Genomic DNA, 27,944 nt, shown 5'->3' with positions numbered 1-27,944 from the left:
TAGTGATGTGATGACCTCATGCCATCTTTTCCTCAGCGTTAAGTCACATTTGACGTATTCTTCATAAAAAATATAATTTTAGAAAAAGTCAGATAACCTGAGCAAGACAGCCGTCACACAGCATGAAATATACATAAATACATCTGTCTAGTGAACCTACACACACCGACCCTTTTGGTATCTTTGACCGTGTGTGTTACATGTGTGTAACGTGTGTGTTACCGTGCTCTTCATTGTGTTGAGGCGATGCCAGTGCACTCGGAGAACATGTGAGGTTTAACATGGTGAAACAAATCCATTATATTCCATTACTAATACAACACATCGACCCGCCTACATTAATATTTCACCTGACGTCCCATTTATTGTGATTGGAGCCAGGCCCTCTGACTTACATTACCATGTAAGAGCCCAGCAGCTCTCGCTCTCTCCTACACGCGTCTGCACTGTGGCTTCCTGTGGGGATTTCTCTTTCCACCTGACACTCGATTCAGCTCTCAGACTCCAGATTAGACTTTGTAATATATCATTTAATGCAGGGTAATTGAGTTGACAATGCTTTTATACGGACCAAAGTGTATCTGAGGGTTCTGCTGAGGGATTTCTTTTCTAAAACGTATAAAATTACTGCTATCTAATGCTCACAAGTTCAAGGCTTAAACAGTTTTGTTTGCATTTTTGGCTTAAATACTCGGTCAGATAGGATTGATCATATTAATAAGGAAAAAATAAGAGATCATGTTCACCATTTTGTTGCTCTGACTGTTGAGAGATGCTGTATTCATTGCTGTACTCTCGACTACAGACACACACAATAAACCTACTTACATAATAAGAGTGCCTGTTTAGTTTAGTTAAGTCTAGTTCAGTTTACTTTAGTTTTAGTATTGCAAGATTTGCTCATTTTCCATATTTACACCACTACAACTATTACTGTTATTAATCAAAAACTCCTTATTTCCATATTAATATCTTAAATGAACACTAAAGTACAGACATGGCGTCATGGTTAATCGATTACCGACCTAATAATCGGTTAATCGTGCCCCTGGCAGTCGAGGATGTGTTGCTTGTTGGAAGGGGGCGGAACCAAGTAGCGGCTCAGGTGGATAAAATGCAGAGTGAGGAGGAGGAGGAGAGAGAAGAAAGTAAAGCTGAGGAAGAACCCACACGAGAAAGGAGGGACTCGAACTAAAGCGGTCGTGTCTTTCGATCGCAGAGTGATCGCGCTCTGTGCCGTGGCGACATGGCGACGGTTCCGTTCGCTCTGCGGCTGCTGAGCTGACCGGCTAATTGTGTCGTGAAAGTAATTAAGCAAGAGGAGAAAAGAACGAGCAGTTTGGAGGAGGAAGAGGAGAGAAGAAGGAGCAGTTTGGAGGGGGAAGAGGAGAGAAGAAGGAGAAGCAGCTTGGAGGAGGAAGAAGGAGTGAGTGTGTGCGGTGGGGAACAACTTTGAAGTCGCCGGTGGAGCTGCTGGATGTTGCGCCATGGACGGAACGAGGACAACCCGAGCTTTGTTGATGTTTCTGTGGCTTTTCCGAGGTAAGACACTTCCGTTATTCCACCTTGGTAAAGTCTTGCGTTGGTGTTGTCGGTAGTTTTTGAGGGAAAGCGCAAACTATTGCCAGTTTGGAGGAGTGATGGCCGCGTTAAGTGTCTCCTTTGCGCACGGAGACCCAAACCCTCCCGGGGTGAACAGGTTGCCGCTTCCATACTTTAAGCCCCGCAAAGTCCATTAGAAAGTTCACTTGTTATTAAGAAGAGACGCACGTTTCATAGCAACAAAACAAAACACAAAACAATCGATTCATCTATAGTTTTGGGTCGTTAAGTAGGTGAATAAAATGCCTGTGCGACCTTTGACCCGGGCTGTGTTAACGCCAGATTTTGACGCATTCTGCTTGAGACGCTGTAAATGCGCTGTAATGACTCCTGGTGCCGCGTGTTAATTCCCAGAAGCCTTCATTGATGCTGATGAGGAGCTATTAGCGCGATCACACGCGTGTCTGGGAGAATCTGAAGAGCCAATTTAACTTAAATGCAGGAATGAGTCTGCTGTCATGAAGGATGACATCTCCACTGAGGTCCACAGAGGCTCCAGCTTGAGCTCCTTACAGGGGACCTTCATGTAGCTGCATGGCTGAATGGTCTGAACTGAGTTTGAAAGGAATGAGATGTTCTTCTTGTTGTTATTGTTCTTTTCCCTTGTGGGACCCTCAGAGCTCCACACAGAGAGATTATGAATTATTAAAAGGAAACCACAGGATGAAGCTCACAGGTTCAAGACCCGAAACTAAGGACTGACAAGTGAAGGCAGCATTTGGTTTAGTGGATAGGAAATCTTATCTGAGCATGAACTGTTTCATTATGCTTATATTTCACTCTAGTTGGATGTAATTTGTTAATTTTCAGGCAAAATGTGAGAATTACTTTCTTAAATGGAAATTGGTATTTTGCATAATAACACACACACACTTATATTAATCAAAAGTGATTTATTTTCCTCTTTCATGTTGGTACCGGCGCCCACGTCTTTCTCTATCACCCGGGGCCCTTTAGGCTCCTCTGACTGGGCCGATCGTGTTCCTGTTTGCGGTGCCGCCTGCATCGTTTCCTCACACACATCAGCTTTCTTGGTGGTGTGTGTTAACAAACTGCGCTTTTGTGGTGTGATGTGGTCAGTTTGTAACGCAGAGGAGACGAGAGCAGAAAAGGGCATCTGCACCCAAAGCCTCAAAGCTTATTCAGTTTTTGATGCTGAATGTATGACTTTTGAGTAAGATTTCATTCATTTTACATAGCAGAGTCTTTTGTTGAGTTTTGCACAGAAAGCACCATGGGCTCTGATATGACATGCACTGTGCTTTGAAGCTAAATGGGATGAGATGAATGGACGGGTTGAGTTTGAGGACCAGCTTCAGCTCTTTCAGACGTCCCGCTACGATGATCAAATGGATTCCGCAATTTGCATGATGGATTTCTTTTGACGTCAGCGTTTCTGACAACAGCTTAGCCCGTCAGAAGCCAGTCCTGGCCTGTCGGAGGCGTCGAGAAACCGCGGAAATAAACCGTCTGGTAGGGCCTCAAAAGAGTAAAGCAGACTTCAGGAGGAGACCCGTAGCTAATAGACCTCTAAATGCTGAAGTAAATCTGTTAATACATAGCTGCTGTCAGAGTTCCTTTCATTTTTGGATGATCTGAGGACATTTGAGCGAAGATGCAAAGCTTTTTTTAAAGTTCTACCCCTAACCCAGATCAGCAGTGTGTTGGGTTCAAAGATGGTTGGAATTATCTTACAGCACAGTGACAAGCAGCCCCTTATCTCGCCAGCTTCACCTCTGGTGTACACATGCCGTCCTCTTTTGTCTGGCTGTTAAAATGTTGCCGTGTCCTCGGCTCGTTGTGCGACTGAGGGCTGGTTTATAATAAGAAGGCGAGCAGCCACTTGGCTCTGGTGTCAGCTGATGCTTGAAAGCCAGCGACAGTTTATTCCTAACTTGGTGTCGGAGTTTAGGTCCTTGAATTTTTATGTGGGATTGTTAACAAAACTAGAAATTATAGATTGTTTTGGTCTGGGAGCGGAATACGCCAAACCTCAGCTGGTCACAGTAGAGGCCAAAGTATTCCCAATAACAATGGAGAGAACAGCAGATGAATTCATTTTGGAATAATTGGGATTTATATTGGATTGTATTGTGTATTTCTCTGGTCAGCAGAATGTCATTGTCCGAATTTTTGTCTGAAATGCTGAGGTAAATCCCAGTGTGTCAGGAAGCTTTGAAGCGTTTACCATCTTAGTTTCCTCAATCACCTACAGTCATTTTGTCTCTGTAGTCACCACAACATCTACAGAAGAAGAAGAAGAAAGAGAAAATCCCATTTGTGTCCCTGAGCGGCTCAGTGGATCAGCAGGTAACGATGTCGTCTCTCAGTGAGCAGCCCAGCGAGACACAACTCCTCCATGTCAATGTAGGTTCTTCCACAGTAACTACATTAAACATACACCACGCTGCGGGTGCCCACCACTCCCACGCAGCGAGGATGAGGTCAAAGCCACACGTATACTTTATTAATCTCACAGGTTATTAATAAAGTATAGCTGCCATACGACTGCTGTGTGTGTCAGGCTCATGCATCCGTCCATGTGGGTGTTTCATGGATCTGAGCGATGGTGGCAGCCATGAAAAGCTCCAGAAACCATCCAGTCACACCATCCAGTTTGTCGTTTAAATTGGAAAGAAAAAAAAAAGCAACTTAAAATCTGTTAATTTCCCTGCTATTCTTAATACATATGACTGTTTTACACACACACACTCGTTGGTCTGTAGTGATGAGATTAAGCCTGTTTGCCTGGATTAACGTGACCTGCATGCAGAGTATGTTACTTAGCAGACTTAGCACCGTTTCTACAATACAGCATTCTGCTCTCTGGACCACAAACGCACAATAAGCCCTTGTATTGGAACACGTGTGAACCATTTTATGCTGTTTTTCAGAAGCAAAGATTGTATTTTATAGTTTTCACAATTCTTTAGTGTTGCTTACAAGTCTACCAGATATGAGGTATGACATTTGAGAGTTTACAAACCAGTCCAGAATGTATACGATGTGTCTCACCTGAAGAATCCTCTGGTGTAAAACAGAAACAGAGACGTGTCAAGGATCGCCAGAGTTTCCAGCTGTTGTGACGTGTCTAATTTTCAGCGACGGTCCCAGTTGTGGAGGTTGACGGGTGTTGATCGGAGCGTGTCTTGCTTGCTCGTTAAGCTAATGTGACTCTGAGGTGAGGCAGGTGATCAAAACAATTTCCAAGTAATTAAGTGAGCTGTGGGTCTGCTTAAGTGTAATTACATGATTTCTGAATTGTAAAGCCGGTTCTCTACCCTCTTCCCGCATTTGCCGTCACGTCCAATGAGCTGATTAGCTGGCACAAGGAGTTTTTTGCGTTATGTTTTAATTACACACCATATTTTTCATGGCATTGGGTGAAGTCTGCTTCCTGTCACTGCAGGTTGCCTGTTAAGTTAAGTGAAGTAAGTTAATCTCAGGGTTTTTAAAAGGGTTTTTAAGGTTTCCTGGCTCTGGCTAGTGGGGAATTGTATAAAGCCCTCTGAGGCATCTGTAAGTACGAATGCGTTTGATATTGATTTGTACAAATAAAGTGACTTGAAGAGATTTCAATTTGAATTAGGCAAAGTTGAATTTGGAATTTGAATTTGTTCAATAATACCATGTTCTGATCTGATCTCAATATGAAGTTAAAGCAAATTGTCACAGACGCACAGCAGATGGATCCTTGTAGCATGAATCACTTAGAAGGTTAACTCCTGGCTATTTTCTAATTATAGTGCTCATAAACCACAGCTTCCCACGTTGACAGTCAGTATTTCACCTCATGCGATGTCACTGTTCACTAAGCTGTTTTCAATACACACTCCTTTTTCGATACAATTTATATTCCTGTGTGAGAAACGCTTCAAGAAACTATACACCTTTGGGAGCTAAACAAATCCATCTTGTGTCTGAGTGAAATCCAGGTTGTAGCATAATGAAAGACTAATTAAAGATTGAGTGCAGCGACTTGCACCACAGCACAGAGTGATTGAGTTAGCGAAGTCGAGCTGCTGGCGCTGCAGACTGACGAGTGCGCTTCCCTATCACCTCTCCATCCGCGTTCCATCCTCGCCTGACTAATGATGTCGCCGGCAGTGACCGATCTGGCTCGGCCACCGGGGAAAACGAGGCTATCGGCGCAGAGATTTGCCGTTGTCTTCCCTGCTCTGCCAATTAGAAAGTGGCTTTGCTTTGGCCTCAGCACAGTCTTACCTCAGCGGCGGCTGCTGCTGAGAATTATCAGAGTTCTGCGAGGGAAACACATCTAAATGAGGTGTGTTACATTCATACAATCCTTCGGTGTCCCCGCTGAGCAAAGCACATAAATGATGTATCTCAGAGGAGTGTCATTTACACCGCAGGCGTAGGCGAGGGGCCGTGATGATTTAGACCAGGTGCACTCTGGGAAAACGGCACACACTAATGAGGTGCTGCACATCTCCTCTCTAAATGAGACCTTTCGTCTGGTAGAGCAGTGTGTGAGCTTCAGAGACAAGTAATACAGACATACCACACAAGACCGCCAGCTATTGTCTCGGTGACATTTGATGTGCAAAGATGTATTTATATAGATATTTTTACATTGTCGCTGATTTTGGAGACTGCTGTATGTTTCTTGCAATTCATCAAAATGATTCCGTTTCTCGCAATTGTCGAGCATCATCAGAAATGTAATTGTGAGGGAGATGTTACACCAGAGCTCATTAAGATGAAGTCATTTTAGTTCAAAGCAATGTTTTAAAAGCCGTTTCATCAGCTTTATACATTTTTTTTTGCCTTTATCCAAAGAGGAAAATTGATTTTCAAGGCTAAAAGGCGTAAAAAGTGCTGGTCCGTGAAAGAACGCCTTTATTCTTCTGAATTTCAGCAGGTAGGAAATGGGCTGTCTGCCGGCAGCGGATGGGTTTTGCACTAAGAAGACAGAAAATTATAGTCCTGTGTGGCTGCTATAGTCGAGCTAAAGGAAATGGGATTTTTTTCCCCCCATTGTAGCACTGGTTTTGATGGGATTGAAGGGAAGTTGCACTGAAGATTGGTGAGTTTTGAAATTGTGGATGATACGCCCCAGACCTGCAGTGGATGTTTGAAAGGATAGAATGGTTTGGAATGAGGGAAAGGGATGAGTCCCTCTGAGAGGAGACGAGGGATTAGTATTCATTGAGGAGTGAGAGGCATCTTCGCTCCTTTCTCCTGTTGCTGGACTGTGTGGGGCCAGATGGAGGGGAGGGTTCCTGTGGCCAGATTAATGCTGTCATCTGGTTTGAGGTGTAACCTGCTTTTACAGGCCTCAGCCGTGGTTATTTGAGGCTACTGAAGGTCCCTCCAGGCTGAAGCAACTCATCAACACGCCAGCAGTTATTCTTCCTTAACAGATGATAGGTGAATTATATTGCGACTCCCTTTTATGTGACTATAGGGGAACATACCCATGCAGCGCACAGGTCAACCATATGTGATAACTAAATAACAGCATAGATTTTGATATAAATGTTGTATTATTACTTTGTTTACAACATTTACAACAACCATTCCATTGATATGATTTTGATACTGCCAATGTGGTGAGGGAAATTAACTGGGTTCATTGGAAGATGATTGTAAATGTTTTTGCAAATGTTAAAATGCTACACAGACGATGTCATGTTGTCTCAGTTAGATTATTGTGGGGTAAGATTGAAACCTACAAAAAAAAGAGTGAAATTTAGGTTAAATCGGTTCAAATACAATATTTGAAGTCAATTCTTTACTTGACTGATAATATGTCAATCACCCTCTGCATTACAGTTCTAGAAAAAAAATGTGTGCTCCCTTTCCACACTGCTGTAGCATATGTGCTTTGCCAGCTTTGCACACGACGTTTGCGAGGTCCGCTAGAAGTGTGACAAGACAAACGGCTGCCAGGTCAGAAGATGCGGGTTAATGTGGAGTATCGACACGGACGCCTTTTAAGCCGAGTCCCCAGGTAAAAACACGAGTGCTGACAGAATTTCCGAAAATGAACCGATCCGTGATGGTGGAGGAAATGAAGCGAAGTGAAGCACAAACAACTCAAATTATAGAAGGATGCACTCTAAAAGATTGTGGCTTTGCTTTATTTCCTGTGATTGAAAACACCCATATTCGGTTTTCAAAATGTTTTCTCTTATTTAGTCATAGATTGATGTAGTAATGCATCTGTTAGTGTTTCCCTCACTGCCATCATGTCTTAGGAACCCACAAATCCTCCCGAAAAGGCCATTGTTGTTATCATAAAATCCATCAATTGCTTTTCCAGCCCTCGAGTGTTTATCGTGACTGTAACATCAATTTAGTTGGTGGATCAAATCTTCCGCCTAGTCGGTCCCTCTGCTGGTGTGATTGCCATTAGAATTAATACCTCAGGGTGTTGACGCTTGAAATAGAAGCAACCACCAAGCCAAGTAAGCGGCCAAACTCTATTGTGTTCTATAATGTCACTGATCTGTCAAACCAGAGAATAATTGGGTCCGTGGAAATACTGAGAATTGGAAAGCCAGACAAGATAATGACGCTGCCGTCGCTTTAAGTGACACTGCTGTGTGTGAGCATTTCCAGATACCATTAGTTTGACCAGAGTGATGTTTTTTTTCTTCCCTGCCACAAATGTCATCCTTTCTGCAAGGTTTATGTGTGTGATACATTCTCAGCCTGGCATAGAAAGAAGTAACTCGGAGGCGTTGAGGTTTGTTTTCAACTTGTGCCATGTTCCCATTACAGGCTGAGGGGTCCCGTGTGGTCCTACATGTGATTCTTATCTCCTCTCTTCCTATGTGACTGCTGTGATAAAATTAGATCGGAATTAATGTTTGATTTGCATCTTACGCCTCATATTAACGTCGTTATTATTCAGTATGGGCCTGTAGCAGACTGCAAATGGAAACATAACTTTCTCAGCTTTCTTATGTGCATTAAGCGGTGCATTAAGCAGTTTCCTGCCTAATAGGCAGAAACGAGGCAGGAGGTCGTCTTGCATTAGGTTACAGATATTATGTTCTATACAGTGAGTTAAGTACCTAATTTTTTTAGGTTTTCAGGAGGAGGCCCAGAGGTAAGTTAGTTGGTCTAAATTGATATTGCGAGCACGGCTGCTCAGAACTGATAAGGCCCAGAAAGCCACAGCACATTTCAGGTCAAGCTCAGACATCATGCTTCATTTCAGATAGGAAAGTGAAGTCGCTATCAAATCTGCTCCGAAAAAAATATCAAATACAGAATATATTCGGAAAATGATGAGATGTCGGACAAACGATGTGAGCTCTGGTCACTCGTGTTTATTGTACTGTAACTCATAGTTGTATTTAACTGTTTCCTAAGCTTTTTGAATTGCCTGCTGGTTTAAACGGACGAGACATGTCAACGGTTAATGCAACTAACTGAATTTGCTCACCCATTGAACACATGTTTGTGTTTTGCTCTATTGGGAGAAAGTGATGTGATAAAACAAGATGTGACCTTTATTTTCTTTGTTGCCTGTTTGGAATTAAATTCAAACGGGTTTTATTGTCAAGCTCGCCATGCTTTTGTTTTCATTTAGGAAACATTTGCTGTGCATTCATGGGCCCAAATAGTCCAAATCGATCAATTTCTACTCTCCCTTGTTGCAACACCACTGTGCACACTGAAAGAGAACAGGCAATTTTAGGTACCGTCTCTTTAAGGCCTTCTTCTATAAAGCTTGCTCTGCACTGATTGACCCCTTTATTTCAGTCAATCATCAGTCAGTTTCTATGACAGTGAATGACAGTGACATACAGTTGAGAAGGATCTTGTTTCCAATTAAAACATTGATTGCTAGCGACGTCGCAGCGCCATAGTGTGGGTTTGTGTCTCTCTTTCCTTGATTGCAGCTGGTGCTCACCTGGCTGATCTTCACCTGTTTCTCATCTGCTATCAGGAGATCCACTTATAGCCAGTGAGTGTGCATGGCCCTGTTTGCTAGTTTGTCAGTTTGTCAGCCTGTGTGTGCCAGTCGTTACCAGCCTCGCACTCTCTTGGTTTCTTAGTCAGTCTGAGCATTGTTAAGGGTTAGAAGCCCTTATCCAGCCAGTCTGCCTGTCTTTGTATTTTTCTAGTAAATTCACCTCTGCCTCTTGGTGTTCTGCAACCACAAATATCGAGGACGGAAACATTCCACTGTAAAAAAAACAATTTTCCTACACTGATCACAAATGACTTCATTACACTGATGCATCCTTGATTTGTCAAAGCAAAATGCCTCTTCAGACCATTACAACTACACCCACCACTCTCCTATTTTCTCTCCATCTCATGCAATGTGTGATTACTTTGATTCACACACGACATTTGCTGGTTTTAAAACAGTTTGAAGCCGTGTTTCATTATTTATTCATTCTCCTGCTTGCTGAGACTTAATTGCACCAAAATAGAACAAAATGGCGAGAGAGATTCTACTGGAACATTCAATGAAATCCTCATGCATTTCTATCTTTTAATCAGAGCGGTTGTCAGCTGCACTGATTTTTTGGGGAAAATGACTGTAACCGCAGATACAGAGCTCAAATATGTAAAGAGATATTATTAAGGCTTTCTGAAAAGCAACTTCTGTGGTCACTCAACACTGTAAACAAAGATGGTGAAGGGACAGTGAAGAGATCTGCTTTTAACAAAGGCCAAAGACCAAAGTCATCACGCTATTGACATCAATACGTAAAAGTTGACATTTTTGCAGGTGTTGCATCTTGGGCGTGCACAACCCGCTTCAGACAAACGAAGGGTAGGAATGGCATTGAGACTAAACGTGAACGCTGTTACCTTGTTACAGGTGTATCGATGTTTTGACAGAGTTGACTGGACGGCAGCAATTAAGCTACGCGGAGACCTAATTCTTTTAGATGAAGGCCTGGACAATGGTTTGTGCCCGAGGAGCTCTCTTTACTTCCCAGAAGAGCGTTTGCTTGAAAAAGGCTTTGAGCCAAAGGTTAGACATTGATCAGGTTAGTGCTCTGAGGCTCTGAGGCTGGATGCTTAGATGTGTTTGTTGTCAGAATAACAACAAAGTACAGGGAGATTGAGGTATTCTTTGTTCTTCAGTTCTATTTTTGAATAAGGCTCGGTTGTTCTTGACCTCTCTCTCTCTCTCTCTCTCTCTCTCTCTCTCTCTCTCTCTCTCTCTCTCTCTCTGTACCTAAGTACACCTGTTAAACAAAGTATATAGAATATAAAATCTTTCAGGAAACCATCGAAGGACATCTTTGAAAGAGGTTTTTGTTCGGCAGTGCAATTCAACTGAAGTGTTTACCTGGTGTATTGAGTGCCTAGACTCAAGACTGAACTACAGTATCTTGTCTTTGTGGACTTGAGATTCAAGTGTACTCGAGGGAACTCATTTTATTTTACTGCATTAGTCCAACTTTTCAGTCCCTTTTGTAATGTTTATTACCAAATGGAAGTGGTTTATTTTTCCTGCCTACATCTCAGATTAAATCGTAACTGCAGAGTTTGAGAAAAGCCTGAGAAAAGCCTTATTTAATGAAACGCACATGCAAACACACAATCACCACTGTTCCGTCCCTCTCTAATGCAATTGTCTCCCCAGCCTGAGCACAGTGGTCACATTATGATGTCCTCTTGTGTACGACTTTTGTCTCTCCCCTCTAATGCCAGCTTGGGCTGATAATAAGATTAGAGTGTGGAGAGGCGATTTAGCGACCTGGACTAAGAAACAGCCAAGCAGCATCCTTTATCTCCCAGGCTGCTGCAGATAGACATGACTGGGAAAAGGACTCCGACAGTAGAGAGTGGCGGGGCAAAAGGGCAGCAAAAGCCAATCAGTCATCGCACGTTTGGATAGACTTTGCTTGTTTGGATAGATTTGATTTATTTGACATGCCAGTAATCAATCTGTAGACTTGCTAAGGATAACATCAGATACTTATGCCTCAAGGGAAATTTGTGAGATTTGTCATAGCAGCATGACATTGGGCTGCTCAATACACTGAGCCAAGGGGATGGAGTTAAATAGGTACAATATAATGGAATACAATAGCATAAAGACAGAAATGATTTATTTCCTTCAAAAGTTAACAATCACAGCTTTATCTTGAACAAATATTTGGTTGGCGATTCAAAACGTATTATGACACAGATCCGCTGACCAAAATGGATCAAGGAACGACCACAACTCTAAAGCAGCACAGAGGCGATGACATCTTGCGCATCGGCGCAAACTGTTTTTATGCTCCAGTCCGTGTCAGGGTCTCTGCCTGCGTCCCCTGAGTGCTCAATGGAACACAGTGGCGTAATAAAAGCAGCTTATCTAACACACACCGACAACGTGAAGCGCTGACAAATCAATACTTCATACACATGTAACACATGTACACATGCGAGTTCACATGCTGCCTTCGAGGGATCATTGCAACATCACACTTCACAGTTCAGAGGAAGTAATTACAGCACTTGATGCATTTGGGTGCTTTATTGATCCTCGGAGGTGAGATTGGGTCAGGGTACTGTTGCTCTATTCTCAAATATGAATATATGTCAACATAGAAACATTATTACAAAACAGAAAGTAAGAGGTATGCAGTTTTGGTTTGCAATCTGACTTCTTAACTCAGGGCCCAAAATGATCAAGATTTCATCACCAATCGACAATAAGCATGACACAAACTGTACTACATGGAGTATTGCCGGTTATTTACTACATATCTAACTTAATAATAAGCCTTCTCATATTATACTGTAGTGGCTTTTGTTTGACCCCTGCTCTAAAAGTCCTTGAGCTCTGCCCCTCTTTGATTTCACAGAGCAGCTTTAATCCACTCAGTCGCTCCAGCGTAAGTAAACGGAGGTTTCGCCCCGCATGGTCCTGAATCGATAAAAGTATAACACTCTCTGTGATGTTGTACCTACGCCATTATCCCACCTTTGAAGAGTTGTTGTCAAGGTAACCGCAGACCATTATTAAAGATACTGTGGTCCATCACAAGACCTTCCCAGCCCTATGATTCACACCCAGAAGAACGACACACACCAGTAGGCACTACCACACTCTAATCTCATGATACACTCCTCATTGTTTCATGCACATAAACAAACACTCTGCCCGAACTTGTCCGCCTTTAATCGCCTCCTCCACACGAGACAGCAAACTTTCCCCCCTCATCAGTGGGCTCATCACAGCAGCGCATCCATCAAAACTAATCAATGCTCTGTTGAACTGAGGCAGAATTAAAGGCTTAACCCCTTGGTTGCCAGCCGCCTACCGAGATCTTAACAGTGCCAGAGATATAGAGGCGGGAACTTGCCAGCAAGCCTCATGTGCCGCTGCTTCCAAGTCGCAGAACGACCGCACAAAAATTCTCTGATCAAGGAGCTTCCGAAACTTGGAAAATTTCTTTATAAAAACTTGTCTGATACTGAAAAGGCTTTGATTCAATTTTTTTTAATTTTGACTTGAGTTTAAAGTATAAACACAACGCATCTGTTGCACAAACACATTTTTTAAAGTAAGATTCATGATGGAATATCCAGCTGAAAATAGCCTTAAGATGCCTGGAGCCCTAATTCTTGGAGTAAAGATATGTTACAGAAGAGATGGCCGTATTCTTAAGGATGGTATAGAATGACCCTTTAAAGGAGGATTGCAGTTTGAACCATGCAAGCACTATCATTTCATTCCCGTGAGTCATTGAGCATTTGGGCACCAACAGCAGGAAATAAATAACGAGGTGGGAGAAGCAGTTTGACGCCCACATTTGAATTCTGTGTCCTTGTTTAGTGCCTTTAGTTTCTTTGGTGCACAAGGCTTTGCAGAACTATGTCATTTAGTTTATAAAACTCTGAAAAGCACCAAAGGGACTCCGTTTTATAAATGCATGAATCCAATTAATTTTTTTTAATGATCTTGTGCTTTGTCATTTAAATGGTCAGCATTCAGAGACCTGAGCGACTTTATGAAGACTTGAGAATCAACTTGGACTATAATTCTATGCAAAGTGTTTGGTTTGCCTCTAAATATCGTTCACGTGAGAAATGCATGTTTCCTTTTCCTCTGCATAAAAACATGGACCTGCTGCTGTCATGTTTGTGGCTCCATGAAGCAGATGGTGCCGTTATTAGTATTGTATTTTAATTACAGTTATATGCAAATTTGCCTTTGCGGACTGCAGCTCAGAAGCATTTGTGGGTAAAAACTCAAAAAGAAGTCATTGGTGGTGAAGCAATGTGTTTTCTGTGCTAATCACGAGTCCATCAGCACTGTGGGTTGATGTCGGGGTTATTACCCCACACGGTGTTGCTGCTTTGGTTCGCAGGCGGAGGCGGCGTGCGCTCGTCACATATTTTACAGCCCAGCGAAGTCCATTGTTTGGCATGCGCACAAATCGCAGCCGTGATGAATGGGGAGCAGCGATTTGCTCAGGTAATTTTCGCTCTTACTTTCCCGCTGAGCGTTCCCTGCTCTAATGTGACACATTATGGATCCCAGTGGGGAAATTCTCCTTTCTGCGGCCTGGCCTGAGTGCAGGGTCAGGAACAGAACAGCAGCTGTAAAGATTGTGTGTCTTTTTGAGGGATGGTTGCAGGAGCAGGAGCTTCAACTTTACTTCTGTTTGAAGGACAAAAGCCCGATTCTTGCATTAGCAGTGTCTCTTATCAGCAACAGCAGAGGTGGTTAGACTGCTTCCTAATGGCACCAAAATCATCATATTGACTGATGTAGTTATGTTAAGGTGAATATAACGAATGAATGAATGTATAAGGAATGAGTCATGCACACACAGTAGAGAGAGAAATGTAGAGGTTGAGCAATGGAAAAGGTGAAAAATGAGATGAAACCTTCTTGCTTTCCACACAACTGGGAGAGGTGAGAGGACTGCAGTCAACATGGATGACATGAAAGTGTAAAAGGTTTCGACGGCCCCTCAGCCTCACATGATAGATTAAGCAAGATAGGCTTTTAAGGCCTCTCCGGTGTCGGCTCGTGAATGCATTATAAAGTGTGCTTTTGTCAAAGTGCTCCCCTGGATGGTGGGATTATATGGAGCCCAGTTGCTCCCTGGAGGCTGATCGTGTGGCTTCTTTGTGTGATGCTAAAAGACATTAGAGTAAGATTCATCCTGGTGTTTGTTTAATCGTCTCCAGCCACTTTACTTTTATCAGCTCTGAAACTTGTGTGAGACATGAATGAAATGTGCATCATGCTTAAGTGTTTGGCAGTAATAATGTGTGTGATCTGTAGATAACAGGCTAAAGCAGCATTCATCACAATTCATGTCGGTGTCTTTACGGATTTTCCCACATCTCTTTACGAAGCTGGCCTGTCTGCAAAATGTTGATCAATAACAACATTGGATTACCACAATATCCACGTGACAGCTACTGTATGATTGAACTACTGTGCACGGGCTCAGGTGGGAGACACGCTGTATGTGGACATGTGGGGAGTGGGTCACCCAGGTGTCCTTTGGGTCACTGGGGTGTCTGTGAGTGTGTGTCAAATGTAATGTAACTGCAGATCCGTGTGAGCCAGGGCACCGCTGACCATCTGAGCCCTCCTCATTCTGCACACACTGGATGATCTCATCACATACTTGCATCCTCTAAATCTCCATCTTACATGATTTGGTCTGGAATCAAAATGTAAAAGTATAATTATCAACTGAAAAAACGCAAAAAATGCTAAATGTGTTTACTGCATGTCCAACAAGTGGCATTAGTACACTTTGGACAAATCAATCAATGTTTGTCCAAATCTGGACTGTGTGTGTGTGTGTGTGTGTGTGTGTGATTACATGCTTGAAATAGACATTCAGAATAAACTCGAATAAACTAAAGTTTTATTCGTGTTATCATAATTAGGTCATCTGTTAAATAACCATCGTCCCAAAAATACAAGCTGGATTGCAGTGTGTTGGACCATAGTGAGGAATTTTGTGGACACCAGGTTAAATTTCTAACCAGTTCTCTATTGAGATGAGGTTAGCTGTGTAGTACATTTTTAAAACCATAGTTGTGTCAGATCTACAGTGGCTCTTGTGTTTAAATGTGCTCTCTTATGTCCAACAAACCTTTGCCTGCCTTGCGCCTCGACTGTGCTCTCCTATAGGATATGTGGAGCAAAATGAAATAGGCCTCGTCGTCCTGAACACATGCTGAGATGTCGTGCTAAAATTAGGCATTTTTTGAAATATTGATTTAGCCTATGTAATGCCTGTGCAATGGGTGATGTAAATTTTTAATGACCTAATTTCCTGTTGTTAAGGTATACTGTAGGTAGAGCTTGAAGCCTCGCTGCAATGATATTACTGGATTATACTGAATTTCACAGATACATTTGACTTAAAACGATTTAGACTGTCTTTGAAATGATGTTTATGATTATAAAAATGTAACCTTAACATTTATTTTAATCTTTGGGTTCAAAGTCTCTTTCATATAATTGAACTTGAAGAAGAAAACGTATGAACAATATCATACAGTATGTGTATTGTGTGTGTGTATACAATTTATTTTAACATTTCATTTTCTGGTTGTTAGGATACCAGATGCGTGAGAATGTTCTTTAGAAAAATTTACACAATCCATGAAAAGAATCCTGCTGATTGATATCGATTAGGACCTAAAACCTCGGTTAGATGGATTGGATTTCTCTTTTCACACAGTCTATGTGAGGGCTTTGAGTGTGGGAAGTGCTACTGACACAGAAGCTTCCAGAGGAAGAATTAACCACAGATTGTTTGGAGGAAGTGGAACCGCTTTGTCAGATGCCTGGCAGTCAGCGCTATCAATCAATGCTAGAATTCTGCGATAAAGCTGCAAATGTACTGGCAATCTATAGGAGTGGGAGTCAGAGGCGACCTATTAGCGGCAGTGTACAGGCCCAGCATGATCAAATCCCATTTTACTGTGCCTGTTGTTGCTCCTGAGCTGTGCTACACAAAGCGGTCAAGCTAATTGTGATATCTCGTGGATAAATTCGAGGCCAGCAGCATTTCCAGAGAGTCATAGTCTGAAACCCCCTGCACCTTCTGAGTGCTGCCGATGTGCCAGAGCCTTAAGTTTCAACTCAAAATCGGTCCACCCGCCAGACGTCTTGGCGTCGTTCGGCAACACGCTACGAAACGAGCGGCACAGCCAGCAGGAGCGATCATTGTGACTGCGCCCGCTGAAATCCCATGACGTGTATGTGTGTGTCTGAGCCAGCATATTTCTCTAATGAAAGGCAATCCTCTGGCCTGGCGGTGCCCCCTGTTGGGCTGGCTGCTGCAGGCACTGTTGGTTGGATGGGGAAACACTGCAATATCTCTATTAGTACAGATCCAAATGCTTCAATAGTAACAAGTATACAGTGTCATTAATTCCCTTAGTTTTCATACCCAAGTACTCCACATAATCAGTTAGCTTAAGCTTATTTAAGTGTATAATCAACAGACTAGAAAGTTCATAAGGAGAAGTTTTGAAGTTACTGTGCCGTATTCCATTTTCCCATGATGAGCTGGGATGCATTTGCGCACCAGGCTCTGGATACAGATTACAGGCCTCGCCCTGTAATACCGCTCTAATGAGAGTTTGCTACATATCTAAAATCAGATCAGTCAACTTCTTAATTACAGTGGCACTTCGTTAAGCCTTCGTGTCCCACAGGTGGTGAAGTGGGGAGGCGTTCAGGGCCTCAGATGCAGAGTCAGACCCATCAGCGCTCAGCCTGTCACTCTGTCAGCGCCGCTCCACTCTTGCATGGTAACACGCGACAGATCTGGGAGATGAAACGGCCGACGCTCGGCCCGCTGCTACACTAATGGTTTATAAATATCTTCTTCAAAGACCTGAGACGGCGTGAGGGGTGGCAGGGTGGTGTGGCAGTGCAACATTGCAGACCCATTTAAGCTCTCAGTTTGCCTTTCAGTCCCTCACACTGAGGCCCAAGGGTTCACTGGGAGGAAGGAGGGAAGGAAGGGAAGGAAGGGCACAGCGGGACTCGTGATGGACAACTGGGCTGAACAGACCAGTGACATCCACCAGGCCAAGCCAGGATGACCAGCACAACCACACAACCCTACACCACCAAAAGACACTAAACTCCTGCAGTCACGTTGACGGCTTCTTCACTGTCAAATTACACCTAAATGAACCTAAATCAATAACTAATAAATCATGTAAAATCATCAATCAATCACAAAAATGAAGCTTTTCACCAAACTCAAATACAGAGTTGGAAAAAAGAGTATTGGCAGAACTAATTCCTGAATATAAATCATGACACTGTGTAAACCCATCATATAGAGATATCAAAGTAAGAAACAAGTACTTTATTACATTGTACATTGTATTTAAGTTTGAGTAAAACTCTTTGTTTATTTATTGAGGGTATTAAGACCTACAGTATTTCCCCACTGTTTCCCTTCTGAATGCGATTGAAGCCTGGAGTCGCTGTGTTCGGTTGACGATGTGTGACAATGCCTGTAAATATGTACGGCGCTCAGCAGGAACAAGCAGGCACACATGCCACCTCCACCGCCAGGTCACAGTCATTCACCTAAACTGAAAGTTGTAAGGAGAGTCGAAGGACAAGCAGCGGGCATGTGAGAGGGTTCAAAGGGTCACAGAGGAGTCATGTGCTCCTATAGATAGAGAGGAGACACACACACATACACACAATCCCACCATGAATGTGAACTTTGTTTTTCACTTATACAGCTATTAGTTTGAACGTTGTGCCATAAGTTGGGCCACAGCTTGTGGCCGATCAATGGAAAAATCATTATCAAAGGTTGCTTTGGCAATAATCCTGCCACCAAAAATAGCTGCAGAAATGATAAAAATCTCTAATCAGATGAGGCTTCATAATATATGGCAGCACGTTTGCCTCAGTGGTTTTACCTCCCACGCAAACCTCAGCCGTTCAGCCGAGACAAAAGCTTGGATAGCTTGGCGAGGGAACGAAGGATCGATGCTACTCCTCTTCTTCTTTTATTTTAAGTCGATTACAATCCTTTACGTTCCCTCATCGCGGTGTAGGACAAATGGAACAAGAGCCAAGCTGTCGTTTAAGGACAAAGGCTGACATTATGTACATTTAGTGAGTCTCATTTTGAGCTGTTAAGTAAGGAACTGCATCTTGTACTTATTTCCCAAAATGTCACACTCGTCTAGTTCAGTTCAGATGTGACGGGTCGCAGAACAATGTTTCATGTTTGTGCGTGGGTGGGTGGAAGACACAGCAAGTCCCTGTGAAAGAACAAGGGGGAGTTTGTAGGAGAATTGAACTGTGTGTGTGTGTGTGTGGCGAATCAATTTAACCACAATCATAAGTTAAGAGGGATTAAAGCCACCGTGATGAGATACAACAATCAGATGGCTTAAAATAGCCGCCGAGATCAAACTAATGCGATCCAATTTAAAGGAGCCTTCTCCCAAATATTTATTATTGAAGCACCATCTGCTTGAGGCCTGTAGGCTGAGGCCTGTGTGCACTTTCATGCCAATAAGGATGTTTTGTTGTCCTACATTCCCCTCAAAATCCCCAATCTGAACGGCAATTGCAATTGTCTTTGCTGACATTTGTTCTGTGTGTGTGTGTGTTGTACATGGTGTGTGACGGTCCAACTATCAAAGGACCTACAGTATACCGTCTATACAAAGAAAACTCAAAAAGTAAATGACATTTTATCAAACTTTGATAGTATTGTAGTATGTTTGTAATAGGAATGTGCAGTATTTATGAAACCACATGAGAACAGAGCAGCATCTCTTCTGCCCGGACCCCCTCACTCACCCACCCATGGTGACCTTTGACCCATTGCTGCATGCTTTCACCTCCTCCGTATTATCAGGTAGGTTTAAAGGCACCTGGGACCCTCCATGTCGCACGGAGGAGGAGGAGGAGTAAGGGGAGAGTAAATCTGAGCGCCGACTAAAGCGTCAGCCCCAGAGACGAGCTTGCATGAGAGAGAGAGAGAGAGAGAGAGAGATTAGTCGGGCAGATAGAGCGGCGCCGGTTAAAGAGGATCAGTTTATCTTCACACAGGCTCCCTGAGGGTTTCCAGAGAGGGACCCACTTTTCAGCCCACACCTGATCACACAAACAGTGGAATAAGGCTACAAACGCCTTCTAAGACATGCAAAGTCAATAATGCAATACAAATGAAATGTAAATCAATAAAAAAACACAAAAATAATAATTAATTCTGTAGATCTGGCACCGTTTTGATTACGCCATAATTAACATGCAAACCTGCAATTTGGCAACGAACATGAGATCAACTTTCACCCATAATCACACGAGATCTTTGGTATGGTTCTATGGTATGAATGTGCTGCCCCCTATTGGCTATTCAGGTTACTACAGCGAATTCACGTGGATTTCTATAATTGTGCCCGAGCGAGACCTGCGTGGCAGTGGTTGACCTCCTTTGATAATGTGACGTAGGTTTGCAGAGCCTGCCGTTCTCCTGCCACCTTAATTGCTCTCGCAGAGATGCGGACGGAAGCCAAGACGCCACCAGCCGCTGCATCCTCCAGGAAAACAAAGCTGGTGTTTATTCTAAAGAGAAGAATCCAATTAGCCAAAGCGTGGCCAGACTGAACAGAGGCCTCTGGCAAAATATAACAAGGATGCAAAGCAGTTTACAGAGGAGACGCGTGATGTCTGCGTCTCCTTTTGTTTCTTCTTGTGAGGGATTCACGCTGACTTGTAGAGACAAATTCAAGATGTGTACATTTCTACTGTCGGTTTGCGTCTGCAGCCACACACACGCACACACATGTCCCAGATGGAGACGGCCACGGATTAGGGAAGATTTTCTTTGATTTAATAAACAATCGAATGACACAGTTCTGAGGATAAACCTGCTCAAAGAAGCACAGGAGTCGTCTGGAGGCAGTGGAATACAGGGATTTATCCTATGTATCGTTCAGAATCACCGCCTGCACCCGTCGCTCCTCTGCAGCTGTCGCTCGTTCACATAAAGACACCAGAGTCTTATCAACGCTCAGGAAACCTGATCCCTCTGGATTGGGTCCTGGTATATTAATCTGGTGTCACTGCACAGCATCAGAGAAGCGTCACAATCACAGGAAAGCAGTGAGGTCATATCTGTGTTGTGAGTGTATTGTTTTACACATTCATTTATTTGTTGCAAATGAAACAGGATGTGTTGACATTTGTCAGACTGATGTGTGTGACGCAGATATTGATTTTGTGCATGCATGTGGAATGGAAACATGGTGGTTCAGTGTGTGTGTATGTGTGTGAGTGACAGTGGGGGGGGTCACAGATTGCAGAGTGGTGCTGTTGCTCTTGGTTTTCCAGTTGGGTCGTCAGGGAGATGAGATTCAGCTGCTCTGATTGGCTGATGAGCTTTATAAGCAGGCAGTCACTCGCGCTCTCTCCCTTTGGCAACAGTTTGTTTAGGTTAATTGGGTCCATTTTAGTAATCTGTTTCTTTTTGTGTTGCAGTTGGATGAAATTCATATTTAAAAAAAGATTCAGGTCGTGATTTAATGAAGGTGTGGTTTTGAAGAAGACGTTCATGAAGCTGGTTGGGTGACTTTGAGTTAAATCTACAATAAATCAATTTGCCAATCATCATTTTGTTGTCTATGATTTATATATCACATGAAACTCTCCAGATGCCTCATTTGGAGACAGGAACGCCCCGGCAGAGATCCCACGACATGAGCGATTAAAGCTATAGCTAATGGTGTTTTCTGAATGTAAACATGAGCGTCCGTGGGGCTGCAGGGAGCCGCGTGGTTGCATCATATCCATGACCGGCTCAGCTCTTTTGCTCACGTGAGGCGAGAGGATTGAGCCTGGGATTGTTGCAGGATTAGTCAGCAGGACTCCAGAGGGATCCAGAGCAGAACTTTTAGGGGGGCAGGAGCTCCATGGCAACGGGGCGTCAGGGGGGTTGGGTCGCATCGTCCTGATGGGAGCAAAGAAAGAAGCAAGTCACTTAAAGGTGAAAAATGAAGTTGAGTCACACATAAGCTGTCACACTCTCATCTTTTTCATCTGTACACACTAATACACACGCACACACATATACACCCTCCTCCCACCAATCACACACACTGTAATTCTCTGAAAAGGGTAGAAAGGCGTGCCTGGCTGGACAGATGTGCAGAGGTCTGTATGGATCACGTCCCTCCACATATCCAGCCTTCTACCACATCACCCGTGTATGTGTGAGTGTGTGTGTCCATGATGGACTCTCTGTAAAGTCTTCAGCTCCGTCTGCAGTCGGACGATTTAGTCGGATCTGCTTTTTTCGCTCTTTTGCATTGAGTTTTGATGCAAGACTTCAAAGTGGCGACGCAGGCGGACGCCGGCTGCTGGGATCAGCTGATCCAGCTGCAGCTGTCGGGTTCGGGCGACTGGGAGCCCTGTGAGTTCAGCCTCTTCTCTTTGTTTTCTTACATCATTTTGTTTCCCTCTTGTAAATGTCATCAAAACACGCGGTCACACACTACATTCCTAGGAGTGTGTTCATCATGATTCTACCAATTGTGTGCTGCATGTGTTTGTGTGGATGCTTGACTCTCTTTTTCAAGAAAACACAAAGAAAACACAGGGAAAACCCGGAATACCCCTTTTTTTATTTTTATTTTTTTTGTAGTTTATTTTTGTGGAATTCCATACAATCGTTTCATTGAATTGTTTGAGTTCAACCAAAAGCTTTGACCCTGAGATCAACTTATATTTGTGTATGCATCAAGAATTTTTTTTTCGTTTTTTCCTTTTGTTTAAACTTTTGCTGAGTTGTAATTACTTTGAAAGCAGCAAAATCACAGTAGCCAAGAAAAGTTGAACTTGCAAACTTCACAATGGGTTAATCATGCTTTCCCCCTTCCAGGTGACACCCAGAAAGTGGAGATCCCCAAGAAGGAGGTGGAGTCGATCAGCGGCCAGACGGCGCTGCTGCAAGGCTGGTACAGCCCCAGCTCAGACATCTCCAGAAACTCTGTGGTTTGGCATTTCACAGCTAACCAGGGAACCCAAACCAGGGAGTCCAAGCCGGTGAGCGGGCGAAAACACAGGGCGGAGACACGGAGACTGTTGTTTACCAAAGATGATATATGACATTAATGTTCAATTACTGTTGGAAACGTCACAAATGTGATGCTCAATATTGAAAAACAGATCCTGGATTTGAAAAGCAGAGTTGTGTGTAAATGCTAGTGCATCGCTGTCAAAACTTCTGGTGAACTTTTGACCCCAGTGCAGCAGGCAGGGAGGATTAATAAAGAGACGATACGTTTGCTCACTGATCTTTGCTCTCCAGATTTATCCAGCATCTGCAAACAAAGACACGTCGAGTAGAGCGTCTCAGAATCTTGTGCCTGTAAAACGCCGAGATTTGTGTCTCAACAAATGATGAAGAAAGCAAAGACCTGAGAATAGAAGCAGTTATACCTGCACTGGCTTACTTATTGGTTACTTATTTAATGTTCGAGAAGAGGAAGCACGTTGATTTATGCAAATTTGAATGTAGTTGGTGCGATGAAGCCGAGCTCGTGCCTTTGCTTATTTAACAGTAAGTATAATCCAGTCCTTCCTGAGCTTATGTAATAGGAAGTGATATTTATGGTGATGCTATGTGTGTGTGACTGTGTGAGAAGGTGAAATAGACGCTGATCCTCATATTTCTTAGTCTAAGTGGAGGGAGTGAAGGATGTTATTAATGAAGTTGAGGAAGCCACTAATGACGGCTCTGCTCTCAGGCCAAACTGCAACATATCTGCCCTCAACGTGTGTGAGTGTGTGTGTGTGTGTGTGTGTGGTGTATGTGAGCCAGTGATTATTATAATCTAAACACTTTAAACGGCGCATTGCCTGTGAGCTTATCTCAAACAGAAAATCAGCCTAAATATTCAACCTCCACCATCTGCACAAATCAGTATAATCCTTATGAAGGTTGTTAATCTGTACATTTTAACTACATAAGTATCTACTTCATTTGATTTTCTGCAACTGAACCTATCTTATTGATTTTTTTTAAAGAACTAAATGAATGTAGAAATGTTCCTCTCATAATTGTACCAACACAACGCAGCTGGTCACTGTGTGTGTGTTTGTGTGTGTGACTGTAGGTGATCAGCTACAACTGGGGTGAGGTCAGTCACGGCCCCAACGACTTCAACCAGCGGGTGAGCTTCGCCGTGACGATGCCCTCGGCCAACGTCTCCATCTACATCAACCACACGCAGGAGTCGGACTCGGGCCGCTACATGTGCATCGTCCTGAGACACGGGGAGCTCAGTATAGACGGAGAGGTTCACCTGGACGTCAAAGGTAGCGCGCAGACCTTTCATACAAAGATGATCTGCTCCAGTACCTCTTCTCGCGTCTCTAGTTTTTTGTGTTTTTGATTTGCTGTCTCTGCCGTGTCTCCCTCCGTCTGTCCTCAGTCCCCCCGTCTCCTCCGGTGTGCACAGTGACGGGACAGACGGCGGTGAGGGGCAACGTGACGCTGGGCTGTACGTCCAGCCAGGGAAAGCCCCTCCCTCAGTACAAATGGACCAAAATGGCGCCCGCATCTGAGATCTACTTCCCTCCAATGCAGAGTGAGTGAGCGTCTCTTGCTGTTTCAGTGTTTAGAAAAAAGTTTTTGTAAGTTGTCGCTCCCCTGCTGCACCAAGAGGGAATCACCTCAGATCGACAACAGAGATGTCACAGTATCCAGAACCACACTGACATCCGGGTGGTCGTGCCTTCATGTGTTGATCAACCATCCACTCATTAACATGTCGCACTTCAGTTCATACTCCATGTCTCCCTCCCTCTCACTCTTTCTCTCTCACTCACCCGCTCTCTGTCTCTCCCACACCCGCACTGTCACTTGTCTGTCTTCCATCTCTCCCCTTGGCACGTCACCAGAATGGAGGAGCTGCCCACAGCCCCTGTTTGTCCTCGGGTTCATGGGTAAGGGGGGGTTTTCACTCCTACACTTCCTTCCTCCCGTTTTACGAGCCTCGCCTGCTCACCCCGCCGCCCCCTAGGAGTCCCAGTCTCTGGAGCCTGAAGACGGGGACGCTGCAGTGTAGAAAAGCTTTGAAGGAAAAAAACACCAACCCATCTTCAGTCCATACGGCTGCAAATGAGCGATAGGAATAATTATCAGTTGATAAAAGTGAACTACAGTGGTTGTACGTCACGAACACCATTCCTAAGTACATTCCCAGCCTTTATGGGCGCATGTGTGAACCTTCTGCTATCATAACAATAGTGCCTCTGCTTCTCTTCCTGTGTGATACTTACAGCTGTGATACTGACACATTTAGCCTCCAAAGCTGTGAGTACAGCGAGCGGCTCGTCTCATCTCGGCTCAGAGACGTGAGCAGGTTGACGCCCCTCTGGAGAGCAGACGGCACCTTTTCACAGTAATCACTGTAAAATCCTCAGATGCCTATTTTTCTTCCTCCTCTAGGAAATATAAATCTATCCATAATGAAGACTTTTTTGTGAGGATGGGTTGAATTTTTCCTTTAAATCTTATTGTCTTCTTAGATTGTAGCTGTTAGCCTTTGTTTAGTTTAGTTTCTTCCCCGTGTGTGCTCAGACAGGTTAAGTGTTTCTATGACATAAAAATCTTTGGATCATCTGAAGAAAAAGACAAAAACAATAGAAAAGAAAAAGAATAAAAAACACCCACACAGAGGAGAGTAACGCTGTGAAATGAATGCAGTTATTAATTGCCATTATGTTTTATATTGTCTCTTTACGTAGACGTCCATTGTATGTGTGTGCTAGTGTGTGTGTGTGTGCGTCACGTGTGGGAGCTTTGACAGATGCGCCTCACTGACCTTGCCGCGGTGACGGCGACGTAAACGTGAGTAACGTTCTCGTCCCGACACTGCGACGGCTGCTCCGCTAAATCTGTCAGGATTCGGTTCGCAGCTTCAAATCTAGATGATATAATCGGCATCTGACGGGTGCAGCGGTTTACGTGTCACCCAAGTTAATGCTGATGTCTGAGGCGTGACCTTTAATACTCTGACTGAAAGGTGAAGCAGGTATTTAGCTTGGATCTGTCAGTTATACAGAGTGTAATTTCATACTAAAGAGGAGACAGATTCTGACTTATTGTCGTTATTTAGGTCCACATTTATTTGCTGTTTAGTGGAGCGTTGGCAGATTGAGCTGCGGTTTGCTCACTGATGAAGAATCTGTCTGATCTCATCTGGTTGCTTGAGGGAGAAACTCCAGCAGCAACTCACATTGAAGTTCTACACCTGTGATTTCACACAAAGTCGCGTCCAAAACGAGGTCACTGCAAGCTGGAGCGCTTTGGTAGTGTTTGATGTGTTCACCCTCCAAGTCTGTAGGTCCTTTCAATGGACCTTATGGATCCATGGGACCAAAGGCCTCTGGAAGCTAGATGGATTGTGAAGCCTCTTGGTTATGTACCGTCTGTGGGGTCGTGACCTTTGATGTAATAAAGGAAATGACAGCAGACCTTGATTGCGTAACGAACGCAGAATCCTTACACAAATCTGCACACAGTGAGCATTTAACGTGGGGTCGATACTGGATTAGAGTCTGGATTATGAGCGAGAATAAGAGTAAATCTGATGCATAAAGAAGAACTTCAGCTCCTGCATCACTTGCAGAAAAGATGATTTCTACATATGTAATCATATATTTGGCGCTATTGACCCTGAATGTGGTATTTCACTTCCGTTAGAGTAACATCACCAGGGCCTGTGAGCAGCAGTGAAGTGTGTGTCACTGTTCTTACAGATGAGAAACTCGGCACCCTCAGGCTCACCAACCTCACCAAGAGCATGGCGGGGAAGTACGTGTGCCGAGCCAGCAACACCGCCGGCTCCGACAGCTGCTCCATCAACCTGGAGGTCATCACCTGTGCGTACCGCCGCCATTTTGTCTCTATGCCCCAAACACACACACACACATTATTATTTCTTCATCAGTGTGAATATCCTCTCTTTGCTCCTCTGCAGCTTCTTATGCCTCCAATGCAGGCATGATGGCTGCAGCCATGTTTGGGTCCATAGTGGGGCTGGTGGCCACGGTCCTCTTCCTCATACTCATCCTGAGGTGGTGCAGGCGGGAGGCGGAGGAGGAGGATGAGATCGCCAACGAGATCAAGTGAGGGTTTATCATCCCTGTGTGTTTAAGTGGGACAGTTTAGCAATGCTAGTTGGGTGAAGTTCCTACATAAAGCAAATCCAGGATTGGTCATGGAATTTCAAAATTGCGTCGTGGAAGTGACACAGTTTGGAATAGTATTTGAATTTTGAGATATATTATTATATATTGTTATATATGGTATATTATTCTGATTAGTCTTGTTCTGATTCCGTCTCTGTCTGCAGGGAGGACGCTCAGGCACCCAAGCGAGTGTCGTGGGCAAAGAGCAACACCGGCTCAGATGTAGTGTCGAAGAATGGCACAGTGTCGTCCATAGCCACCAGCCCTCGTCCCCCAGGCCCACACCAGCCCCTCTTCCTCTACCCCTACTCCCCCACGTCCACGCCAGACACGGGCTCGGGCAGCAACCTCTACCAGCTGCGCCCCGGGGAGCCAAACCCCCTGCAGGGACTCCCAGGGTACAACGGCGGGGGTGTTCCTTCACGCAAACACAAGCAGCCTCCCGTTACCAACGGGGCCCCCCCGCAACTGTTCCAGGGCCCGCCGGTCAGGACCCCCAACTGGACTGAGAGGGCTCAGCCTCAGGTGCCGCCGCCGCTGGACACCGTGGTCAAGACAATTGGCACCACGGCTTTGATGCGTATGGGCGGCGTGGCCGTCATGGTGCCGGCTCAGAACCAAGCCGGCTCGCTGGTGTAGCCATGGGAACAAAAACTCTGGAATGGAGAAAAACTGCCTTGGATTGTCACTTTTTTTTTTCAAACAAAGAAGAAAATGTATTAGTTTGACTGATTTGATTTGTGAGGACAAACTGCTCACTTGTGTTTGCTACAGTTTATCTGTAAGTTTTCATTTTGCTGCTTTCTGGTTCAAAGGACAAAGATCCTCCAGCTTCTAAACAGATTCACTTTGGTCACGTCAGTTATACAGAACTATTCAAAGTTTTATTGATCTGATCCGATGTCAAGACACTGTAAGCCATAATGATCCGTCCCAATATTCTGCAGTTCGCACACTTTTCTAATGCGTTTTGCCGTTTTATGCAAAAGCTAATCTAACATGTTGGATATAACTGGAATATATCCAGTCAACTTCTCTCAGGCTACACACACTTATTCAGAACAAAAACAGCAAAACTACAATTCAGGAATTTCAGCAGATTTGATTATTTTATACCCATTATTTTCTCCTGTTCACATAAGGATTGCTTTATATACATCGTTATGAATCA

General features: G+C 44.0%; 1 protein-coding gene across 1 annotated transcript; it reads left to right on the top strand.

The window, feature by feature from the left end:
* The first annotated feature begins 1,367 nt into the window (after nucleotides 1–1,367).
* Nucleotides 1,368–27,766, top strand: esamb (endothelial cell adhesion molecule b). Its single transcript, XM_076146529.1, has 7 exons — nucleotides 1,368–1,542; nucleotides 22,455–22,618; nucleotides 23,692–23,893; nucleotides 24,010–24,165; nucleotides 26,342–26,464; nucleotides 26,563–26,710; nucleotides 26,938–27,766. The coding sequence occupies exons 1-7, from the start codon at nucleotides 1,488–1,490 to the stop codon at nucleotides 27,410–27,412; spliced, it is 1,323 nt and encodes a 440-aa protein (XP_076002644.1). The 5' UTR covers nucleotides 1,368–1,487; the 3' UTR covers nucleotides 27,413–27,766.
* The last annotated feature ends 178 nt before the right edge of the window (nucleotides 27,767–27,944 follow it).

The sequence above is a fragment of the Genypterus blacodes genome, unplaced genomic scaffold (genome assembly GCF_046128005.1).
Source record: "Genypterus blacodes isolate CSIRO-AG114 ecotype Tasmania unplaced genomic scaffold, CSIRO-AGI_Gbla_v1 ptg000032l_1, whole genome shotgun sequence".
Taxonomy (NCBI): domain Eukaryota; kingdom Metazoa; phylum Chordata; class Actinopteri; order Ophidiiformes; family Ophidiidae; genus Genypterus; species Genypterus blacodes.
This window is presented reverse-complemented; position numbering and strand designations above follow the sequence as displayed.